We start from the raw sequence: 11839 nt of genomic DNA on the forward strand, positions 1-11839 counted from the left end.
GAACACCAGCTAGCCACAAAAAGACACAACCCTATCTCCCTCGTAGCCCTACACACGGATGAAAACAAACCACCATTTCAACTGAGACTACACATCTATCCTGGGACAGGCTAAGCAAAGGCATGGCAGAGAATTCCTAGAGGCCTGGCACTCCAACCACAACGCCATAAACAAACACACAGATCTCGATACCATCCATCAATCCCTCCGAAAATGAACAGGAAATGACATCACCACCAACCCCAGGAACCCCTTTCCAGGACAAACATGTAAATAGAAAGCAGGAGACAATAGCTTCGCTTCACTTTGAGGTTGCCACTGATGTTACCTAGCCAGGTAATGAAACGTCTGGATAGCAAACCTACACCCTAAACCTCAACCTGAGCTACAAACCTTCGCAAACCTTGCAAAAAGTACCGTAAATCTGTTTGGTTATTTACTTTATTTCACAAAGTTAAAAAAGCCATGTAACACAATCAGCTGAAAATGTAACTTAATTTCTTTATCCAAGGATGTTTCCTGGCTGAACGTTTCCAAAATATTATGCTTTTATTTCGGATTTTCAACACTCGCAGTATTTTCTTAATATTTTGAGTATCTTGCCATGTAAGCATTTTCTACATAAGTGTTTTACCTTTGCTATGTATTCTGCAGAATACAATGACAAAACATGCTGAGAATTGTAGTGGGCCAGGAGGTGAAGAAGGAGATGCTGTAGAGCGGAAGAAGAATAAGGGACGTGGGAGGAAACGGAAAATGCAGTCCAAGAAAGGAGACTCCACTGACAGTGGTAATGTATTCTTTTGGTTTTTAATAGCCCTGTATTTAAAGCAGCTACTTGGCTGGACACCTTTATTGCAGAATCTGTGGGAAGTGAATGAGGTGATTTTGGACAGGTTGACTTAATTAAAGGAAGCCAAGACGATTTGTACTTTTTTGATGACTTAACAGAAGATTGATTGGAGGGAATATGATGGATGCTGTCCATGTAGATTTTGAGGGGTTTGACAAAGTACCCCAAAAAGCTCATTATCAAAATTGAGGCTCATGGAATAGGATGGTCTTGGTCAGCTTGGATTAAAAATAATGGCTGACGGACATCTAATCTTGGTTTTTAAATTGGGGGATTGTTCTGGTGATAGACAGTAGTGTTCTCCAAGCTTTACTGTTAGACCCATTGCTTTTTCTTACACATAACTTGTACGTTGGAATCGATTTTAAGATTTCAAAAGTTGCAAATCATCCAAAATAAGGATGATGCCAAAAATTACAACAGGATTTTGATCAGCTAGCAGAATGGGTAGACAACTGACAGATAAAATTTTATTTATTTTCGATTAAGTGTTTTGGCAGATAGAATGGAGAAAGAATGATAGAATGGGGACAGTATACACTTAAAGGAACGGGTACTAGCCTCGCAGCAATTCCAGATTATAATGAAGATCAAGATCTTGAGTATGATGACAGACTGGGTTATTCACCAGAATTGAGTAGATAAATAACAATGGGAATTAAACTATGTGAATAACCCAGTCATCATTTGTTCTTTTGTTGACTTAGTGTATACTTCATCTGTGTCCCACTTTGTGAATTGTAGATGCATTTGGTGAGGAGAAGAATTACCTCATGGCATTTCCTCCATTATGTTCTATTGCCCTCCTGCAGGTCTTCACTTGTCTGAAGCAGTTGCTGAAAGTGGCCAGGTGACAGTAGTGTTACGTCACCCAGTTATGAGTATATTGCCTACTACCGTTATTGGAGAAAATTTTAACGATGTTTTGAGCATAATTGGTGAAAGGAGATGTATTAAAAATCAAATGGGATTGATAATGTATCCAGAAAGAATGTTTTGAGTATATAAATTGTAACGCTTCTGAAAATTATAGGTGTAGCATTGTTTGACACTTTTGAAAAGGGGATATACACTTGAAGTAAGGATATTAACCCAATCAATAGAAGTTTTTGAGATTGAGTTAAAAGGAACCAGTATGAATAAAAAAAGTTATTTTGAAAGCTTGACTTAAATATCATCATATTTTATTCTCCCTGATGAAATCTTGCCACAATATTTCTTTCCTTATCTCATCAGCTTCACAGGTGATCAATGTTAACCCATTTATGTTGTTTTAATTGAAGTTTGGGGGTGGGATTGATATCCCTGAATAATTTAATGTTGATCAGTATTTACGTAATGTGGTTAATGACTTTGTTTGTTTGTTTAATGTGAAAAATTGAAGTGTACTTGGGGACCATTTCCGCTACCCCTTACAGTGAATGATAATGTCATGCTGCATATGACTAGGAAAAGCGTTGAGAGAGAGGTGGTGATTATTAAAGAACAAAACAAACTGTTGTATGATGAATGAGCTTGTCCTTATTAACAATAATGATTTGGATTCTGGGTAGGTAAACTGCCAAATTTTGATACTGAATGGTGTTTCCATTTATTTTTGTAGATGATGAGGATAATGCTGAACCTGAATTAGATGGTGATGAAGAGGATGAGACTGTTGTGAGCAAACCTGAAGAAGAGGAAGAAGAGGAGGAGCAGCCTATTGCAGAAGTCATCCCTGTACCAACACCAGCCAAAAAGCGAAGGGGTAGACCACCTGGCAAAGCTAATCAATCCAATAAAAATACTGGTAGTGTAACATTTTATACATTAGAAATTGTAGGCTTTCAAAAGTCCCGTCCCCTTTTTAGGTGCACCTTTAGTCCATCTCATGACTGCAACAGTAGGATCATCACTACTTGCGTTTACTACTAGCTCAATGTATTTTCAGTAAATATCAGATATCAGGATTCTTAACAATGGTTAAATGTTATTCTATGCATTTTATTGTTGCTAGCATAGTGTCCCTAAAACCCAGTATAGTGCAATACTGCTGTTCCAGATATCATGGCTGATCAAGATGGGTCTACTTTGTTTGGTTCATTTAAACCAGTGCAATTATCCATTGAGCTGGGCTAGAAATGGAACTCTACTTGATTTTGATTTGTAAAGCTTTGTGTTTTAACTAATTTGTTATTGGGTGATTCTGTTGTGCAGTGTTAGTTTGGAATCTCAGCTGTTGAGCGGTTTCAGGTGAAATAAGCATTCTGATCCATGATTCTGGAACCATATACTGTTTTTAATATGTTTAAGTGCAAAAATATAAACTAAAAATTAGTGTAGCAGTGAATAATTAACAGCTTAAAATGTTCATGATTGGTAGAATAATGTAATCCATTCTCATGATTGGAATATTGTATAACTGTATCCTTAATAGAAAGACCAAGCTTAGATTTTGATACAGTAATAATTCTGAGGGGCAAATGTAGTAGAGCTTGTTTTTAATCCATTCATGGCCTTTATTGTCCATCCTTAGTTGCTATGGGATTGGACTTTTACAGCACTGCAAAAACCACTTTGGCCCATTGGTCTCACATCAGTAATCAAGCACCTATCTACTCTAGTCCCATTTCCAAATGCTTTGCCTGTGGCCTTGAACAGGTGATGTGCTGTAGTATGATTCTAAATACAGGTACTACTTAAATACCTGAGGGTAACTGCCTCTACCACCCTCTTAGGCAGTGAGATCCAGAGATCTACCACCTTCTGGATCAACAGCTTATTAATTAAATCCCCTCTAAACCTCCCACCTCTTCGCTTGAATTTATGGCCCTACTTATTGATTCCTCCACTAAGGGGAAACTTTTTCTCCTATTTATCTTCTCTACGGCCTCCATAATTTTGTTGACCTCAGTTAGGTCTCTCTTCTGCCTTCCATGCTCCAAGGAAAACAACCCCAGTCTATTTAGTCTCTCTCTTCATAGCTGAAATGATTCAGCCCAGGCAACATCTTAATAAGTCTCTTCACCCCCTCAAGTCACAGTCACATCTTTCCTTTTGTATGATGACCACAACTGCACACAATAATCCAGCTTCAGCCTAACCGACACTATATACAACTCCATCATAACCTTGCTACTGTGACATTCAGTGCCTCTGCAAATAAACACAAATATTCTATACACTTTCTGAACCACTTTATTCATCTGTCCTGTTGCCTTCAAGGATCTGTAGTACTCCCTTGCTTTGTTAGTCCTCCCAAAATGCATCACCCCTCACTCTCAGAATTAAATTCCATTTTCATTGTTCTGCCTGTTTGACCAGCCTATTTCATCCTGTAATCTAAGGCTTTCTCCTTCCTATTTACCACACTGCCAATTTTCATGTTCTCTGCAAGTTTATCAAACTTACTGAATGCTATGGTACATCACTAGGCACAGGCTTCCAGTCTCAAATGATGTTTGACTTTCACCCTCTGCCTCCTGCCACAAAGCCAGTTATGGATTCAAAAAGTCCTTGACAGCATGGACTCTAACTTCCTTGACTTCCTTGTCAGAAGTCTTACTGAAGTCCATGTAGACTGTATTGTTATATTACAGTTCATATACACACTGAGTAACCTCATTGAAATGTCAATCAAACCTGTCAGACATGACTTCCCCCGAACAAATCCATACCTAACTATCCTTGGTTAGTTCTTGCTTCTTCAAGTGGAGATTAATTCTGTACCTCAATTTTTTTCCTGTTTCCCTTGCCACTAAAACTCAATTGGCCTATACTTCCCTGTTTTTTTTCAAACCTTTTCTTGAATAATAGTACATTAGCTCACCTTCTGTCCTCTGGCACCTCTACTGTGTCCAGAGGGTTTGATAACTAACGTCAGGGCTACTGCACTCATCGTTCTTGCCTCCCATCGTACCCTGGCATATATTTATCTGGCTAGGAGACATCCAATTTTAAGCCCACTAAAACCGCTAATACCTTTTTTGTTCTGAATTGTAATGTTTTCACAGTTCTTTTTCCTTGATTTCGATACATACATAACTTTCTCTGGATTATGGATGCAAAGTATATCTTGCCACTCCCCACACAGTTTGTCTGTTTGGTCCTAAATGGGCTCTACTCTTTTCCTGGATTTCCTTCTTGACCCTAATATACTTCTTAAAATGCTTTGTTTTACCTAAGAGTGTTCACGTCCCCCTTCACTTTGCTCATTTTTAAAATTAATCCCCTGCTTTTGCTATACAACTCTAGGAATTCATGTTTTGAGCCCTAATATTTAACAGGAGTTTGTTTTATTCCTCAACCATTCCTGTACATTCCTTGGGCATCCAAGATTCTGTGAGCATCTCTTCCACCCTTCATCTTTAAGGGCTCTGCATGCTCACTGTTTCTGTTTTTTGAAAGATTCCCAGTGGGCTGACTTTTTTTTCTACAGACAGCTGCTTCTTGAACACTTTGTCCAGGTTCTGTCTTGTCATATTAAAATCAGCCTTAGTCAGTTTAGAACCTTCATTCTTGTCCAGTCTTATCCTTTTCTATGACTACTGGGAAAGGATCCCTGTTCCCAAAATGCTCTCCCACCAATACTTCTACGACTTGCATGGCTTCATTTCCTAAAATTAGCTTCAGCGTTGCCCCCTGTCTTTGTAGGACTTGTTACATTCTGGTTCAAAAGCAGTTCTGGGTATTTATGCCACCTCTCAGCCTTTCAATATTTGTCCATGCAATGGGTGGCACGGGGCTCAGTGGCTAGCCCTGCTACGTCATAGCACCAGCGACCTGCCTCTATCTGTGCGGAGTTTGCACATTTACCATATGTCTGCATGGGATTCCTCTGGGTGCTCTGGTTCCTCCACAGTCCAAAGATGTGCAGGTTAGGTGTATTAGCCCAGCTAAATTGCCCATGGTATCCATGGATATGCCTGCTAGGTGAATTAGCCATGGGAAATGCAGGATTATAGGCAGAAGCTAGCAGGTGGGACGCTTTTCGGAGGGTCGGGTTGGACTCAGTAGGCTGAATAGGGATTTGATAAATACTGTTGGGGAAGTCACAATCCCCAACTATTATTATCCTAATTTCTTTATCCCCCTGAAAGTTTTGGTGTCCTCAAATTGATTATAATTTGATCTTTGGAAAGCCTTGGACTAACTTGAAATAGATGCAATAAATTGCAAGTGAGAACTGAAAGAACTACAGATACTGTAAATCAGAAACAAAAACAAATTGTTGGAAAAGCTCAGCAGGTCTGTCAGCATCTGAGGAGAAAGCAGAGATAATGTTTCTGGTCCATTGAGTCTTCCTCAGGATTCTGAGGGTGGGTCATCAGACACGAAACATTAATTGATTTCTTTTCGCAAATGCTGCCAGACCTACTGAGCTTTTCCAGCAACTTCTGTTTTTGCTTCCAATAAACTAAACATACTACATATTCCGTATCGAGCATGAGGCTTATTACATGAAGTGGTTTAAATCAAATACGAGTCTGATACTTGCAAAGTAGAATGTTTATGGAGAGCCTAAAATATTTGATATTTGTGGCGGCATGGTGGCTCAGTTGTTAGCACTGCTGCCTCACAGCACCAGGGTCCCAGGTTCGATCCCAGCCTCGGGTGACTCTGTCTGTGTGGAATTTGCGCATTCTCCCCCTGTCTGCATGGGTTTCCTCCGGGTGCTCCAGTTTCCTCCCACAGTCCAAAGATGTGCAGGTCAGGTGAATTGGCCATGTTAAATTGCCCATAGTGTTAGGTGCATTAGTCAGAGGGAAATGGGTCTGAGTGGGTTACTCTTCGGAGGGTCAATGTGGACTTGTTGGGCCGAAGGGCCTGTTTCCACACTGTAGGGAACCTAATCTAATGTTGTTTGTTTCTTATTTGCCAGTCCTCAGTTGGAAAGGAGCATAATTGATCAACACAGAAGTCCCTGCTCTGTTAAAAGTGCATTTCTGATTTTTCAATTTATTTAACATTGATATTTTTACGTTTTCATCTTAGGAGCAGTTCAACAGTTGCAAGAATCAGGGACTACAACAATTGAAAACATAATTGTTGAAATAAAGAAAGAGCCTGAGGCTGAAGATGTGCAAGTTCAATCAGGAATTGAGGCTCAAAACGGAGACATCACACCTGAGATGATCCTTAGTATGATGGACCGGTGATGGAGGAAGGCATGCTAATAATGTGGTCCTGCGAATAAGATTACATGTATTTTTGCTTTGACACGTGCTTCTATGAAATGATTTAGACCATTTAACCTTCTGAATACTAGAGAATTTCTCATCCAGGAAGCTAAAATGAGTTTAGACTAGGTTCCCTTTTATAGCATAGAATGCTATTTATGAATCAGAAATTGTTATTTTATTTGTTACAAAAATTATACCCAATACAATTTTTCTGAATTTTTTTTCAGAATCAAAATGAAATACCATGAGATGCTTTGTACATGTTATGTACACCTAGCAGTAAAATAGTTCCTGCCCTTAAAGAAAAAATTGTGTACAGTATCTGTGCCGTAGCTCTTTTTGCATAAGAGGAATGTTTCCCAATGGCACAAAACGTTGTGATATATATATATGTTGCAAAGAACATAGGCTATTTTTAACCATAACACACTGCTATACTCGAGCTGAGCAGGTGGAAATTTGACTTGTAGTAAACTTTAAATACAAAAGAATTGTGAATTTTTGAACGTAGTCATGTTTTTGTGCGACCCAATTGTAAATGATAATACACAACTTTTGGTTTCTTCCGCTGCATTAGGGCGTCTCAGAATGCAAATCACTGATTGATTGAAAATCATTGTGTTACTGTTAAATTAAGTTCAAGCCACGTGAATTATTTTACAACTGACCATCCATAGTAACACTGTTCGTCGTGTGTTTTCCTTTTTTTTTTGTACAGGGCATCTCAAAAAATGGTCATGCTTGTTGTAGATAAGTTTTTTACATTTTAATCTTTTCTAGTGATTATGTATCAAAGTGCAGGAGAGTAACATTTTAACCACTGCTTGAGACGTTTACAAATTACATTTGTCACAAAGAGTCAAACTCTTCAGTGTTTGTGAATATGTGCAGAATCATGTAAAAATTAATTTGCAAATTGAGCTGTTCAGAGCAGAAAATGTCAAATTGTAATGAGCACATTCACAGCATACTACAAATCCCTTTAAAGTTGCAGATTTTAATGTTGTAAATTTTAATTACTTATATTTCCACTATAGGTTGGCTATCTCCCACCTAACTTTTTTTTTGCTTCTCTGAACTTCATTATGCATCTGATGTATTTGTAAGAGGGCATAATGGAATTAATCCTTTAAAACTAGGATGAGGCAAAGTTTTGAAGAGTAAGTATATCCATGTGCTTTGTGTTGCAAAATAAAGTAATGTGAAGTTTAAGAGGTTTGCGCTGTTGCAGATATGAGAAAGTTGTGCCACAAGGGTATGTCAGAAGCTTTATTTGCTGACTCAACATGAAATTCTTTTTCTGTTCTAGGTGAATTGCAATTAAATCTGCTTTCTGCCCCCTTTTTAGCTCTGACTGGGTTGATTTTGTTTTTTTTTATATTTAGCTGTACTGTTTGTGAAGGAAAGGGAGTCAAGCTGATGAGGAAACAATGTAAAAATACTCTTTAAATGGGGTTACGAAAGCTAGGGTAAAGCATTTAATTAATGTAGTGCTGTACAGCTGGTAAATAAAAGATTTACCTGCCTTTCATTTGTGTGTCTTCATTAGTGGAATTACATATGTAAACTCATTAATTTACTTGATATATCTTGTTTTTAATCCGTAGTTATGTTTGAGCACTTATTACATGACTTGAAACCTATTTTCATAATGGATCATAAAACAGTAAATAATATTTCAATGTTGGCCATATTTGTTTATAAACAAGGTACCACTGCTACACATTGGAAAAAATGTGTAGGTTGAAACTGAGACTCTAGATTTAAGGATGTTTATACCAGTTGACAGTCTTGATTTCTACTGAAAACTCAAAAGATACTTGAGAATGTTCCTATAACTGAAAACTGTCTAGGGAAATGATTTTTGAGAAATGTTTTGTAAAAGCATCGCATACTTAAATTTTACATTTAAACTTGCATTATTAATCAGAGACAACTAATGATTGGTCTTAGTGTACACTGAGAATTTAGTGTGTATAAATGGAAAGAAAATGTGTATGAGCAGTTAGTGTGCTTTGAGAAAGCTTAATAAAATAAAGACTTGCTTTAAATTTGCAAGGGGTTGGGGGGTGAAAGGAAACACAAATGTTATCAGATGTTTACAAAATCTACAGTTTGGTACTTCAGTTCCAGCTATAACTGATCCTTGTTTCTGCACTTTAATTCAATTCTGATCAGCACCTACGCATATTGACCGAAAGGAATAATGAATTGCAAGTTAAAAATGTTTTGTGCTTCCAACTCCAAAACCTAAGTATGTTTGGCACACTAAGTAGCTAGTACTGAATGATTAATTTTTCGCCTCTCTCTTTATAATGTGACAATTCCAAAGGCATTGCAGATGCATTGTTTTCTTCCTGAAGGTAGTAGTTGGGTTATCCTTCAGCTTAATCAAGAAGACTTTTATAAAAGGCTAATTCTGAAGATCTTTATAGTACTGGAAAACTAGGAATATTTTTGGATTGGGAAAAGAAATGAAAAGTATGACCTTGGTGACTGCTTTGCAAGATCTTTCAACTTGTTTTCGATAATCCAACACTGATAATGTATATATGACTGCCTACAAAATCAGTCATTGAAGTCTTGGAGCCTTAATTAATAATGCTGCCATTGGTTTGAAACTACCCTTCAGGAGTCCTGAGGTGGTTGATACCAGGACTTGGCTGTGTAATTGTCAGATATTTTTATCAGAGCCCTTTCATTCTAAATAACAGCAATAAATACTGATTATTTCTAGAGAGAGAGAAAACTTATTTGTCAGAACGGAAGATAAGCTCCAAGAAAGGTGTGCAAGTAGGCAAGTACAGAAATGGGAGGAGGTAGGGATGTATAAATGGGAAAGTCTGATAGGGTGAAAGGCAAGAGAAATTGCCTTCCATCTTATAATAGGGAACCGTTCTTGTTCTCTCGCTTCCAGTGCTTAAAGGTTATTGAACTGAAAGATTTCATTCTCACTTTCTGCATAGATGCAGTCTGACCAGCAAACTTCCATTAATTTTCTTTGTTTGATTTTGATATATCCATGGTATTTTGCATTTCTGTGCATGTTTTAAACCTTGCAAGGATTGAATTCTGTCCACATAGTAACTTGCGCAATTTACGTTATCAGCTGTAGGATGTTATATTTGGAATGAAGCTGGTGTTTATTTCATTTTGTGTATAGATCAAAATTGTTACGGCCACCTTAGAAAAATTTATTTTGCCACTGAATTTTAAACAAGGTGATTCCAAGATCTTTGGCTTCAAACAGAATAATTAGTGTAGGTACTTTGTGTATGTGTTGATATTTTTTCAGTTCACCTATTTTTCTGATAAGCCTGTTCAAAGATGTTATTACACATCTCTGCTGCAGGTAGGACTTGAACCCAGGCCTTGCAGCCCAGGGGTAGGGACACTATAACATTATTCCATAAGAGCTAATGATAGATATGGCTGTGAAGATTTATTTTTAGGATATTCTGAGATTATGAAAGGTGCTAGGTAAATTATTTTTCTCATTGTTTTAACCCAGATTAGTCATGTGTGCTTACAGCTAAATCAGTTGTCTCAAAGTCTGACGATTTGCTTTGCAAAGGAACCTTTGAGGCCCTTTGAGCCTGTGCTCCCATTCAATATGGTCAATACTGACCCAAACATCAAAGCTTTTTACTCGCTCTGTTCCCATAATCACTGGTAATCAGATATCCATCAATTTCTACCTTATACATACTCAAGACTGAGCCCCTACTGTTCTTTGTGGTAGAGAATTCCAAAGGCTGACAACCCTCTGCTTTTTTTAAAAAAAAAAATCCTTATTTCAAACCCAAGTGACATTCTGCCTAATTTTAAATTGTGTCCCCGTTCTTGAATTCAGCGGGAACATCTTACTTGCAATAGTCCTGTTTACAGTTTTAATTCTAAAAGAGATTATCTTTTATTCTTAAAATAGCCCAGCTTGCCCAATTTCTTCTCTTAGCACAATCATGTCAAGAACAAGTCTGGTGAACCTTTGCTGCACTACATAGAGTCATAGAGATGTACAGCATGGAAACAGACCCTTCGGTCCAACCTGTCCATGCTGACTTGATATCCCAACCCAATCTAGTCCCACCTGCCAGCACCCGGCCGATATCCCTCCAAACCCTTCCTATTCATATACCCATCCAAATGCCTTTTAAATGTTGCAATTGTACCACCCTCCACCACTTCCACTGGCAGCTCATTCCATACAAGTACCACACTCTGCATGAAAGAGTTGCCCTTTAGGTCTCTTTTATATCTTCCCCTCTCGCGCTAAACCTATGTCCTCTAGTTCTGGACTCCCTGACCCCAGGGAAAAGACTTGGTCGACTTATCCTATCCATGCCCCTCATGATTTTGTAAACCTCTGTAAGGTCACCCCTCAGCCTCCAACGCTCCAGGGAAAACAGCCTCGGCCTGTTCAGCCTCTCCCTATAGCTCAAATCCTGCAACCCTGGCAACATCCTTGTAAATCTTTTCTGAACCCTTTCAAGTTTCACAACACCTTTCCAATAGGAAGGAGACCAGAATTGCACACAATATTCCAACAGTGGCCTAACCAATGTCCTGTACACCCTCAACATGACCTCCCAACTCCCGTACTCAATACTCTGACCAATAAAAGAAAGCATACCAAACGCCATCTTCACTATCCTATCCACCTGTGACTCCACTTTCAAGGAGCTTTGAACCTGCACTCCAAGGTGTCTTTGTTTAGCAACCCTCCCTAGGACCTTACTATTAAGTGTATAAGTCCTGCTAAGATTTGCTTTCCCAAAATGCAGCACCTCACATTTATCTGAATTAAACTCCATCTGCCACTTCT

The 11839-nt window shown here is 38.3% G+C and overlaps 1 protein-coding gene across 3 annotated transcripts in view; it reads left to right on the forward strand.

Moving 5' to 3' along the window:
* The window catches only part of ctcf (CCCTC-binding factor (zinc finger protein)), a 41875-nt gene extending 33330 nt beyond the window's left edge, over nucleotides 1-8545 (forward strand). For all 3 annotated transcript variants that reach the window (XM_043707054.1, XM_043707055.1, XM_043707052.1), the window contains exons 9-11: nucleotides 655-790; nucleotides 2457-2642; nucleotides 6827-8545. In XM_043707054.1, the coding sequence (XP_043562989.1) occupies nucleotides 655-790; nucleotides 2457-2642; nucleotides 6827-6990 (486 nt within the window). In that variant the 3' untranslated portion in view covers nucleotides 6991-8545. The remainder of the gene's footprint in view (nucleotides 1-654; nucleotides 791-2456; nucleotides 2643-6826) is intronic.
* Nucleotides 8546-11839: the final 3294 nt, after the last annotated feature.

The sequence above is a fragment of the Chiloscyllium plagiosum genome, chromosome 17 (genome assembly GCF_004010195.1).
Source record: "Chiloscyllium plagiosum isolate BGI_BamShark_2017 chromosome 17, ASM401019v2, whole genome shotgun sequence".
NCBI classification, from domain to species: domain Eukaryota; kingdom Metazoa; phylum Chordata; class Chondrichthyes; order Orectolobiformes; family Hemiscylliidae; genus Chiloscyllium; species Chiloscyllium plagiosum.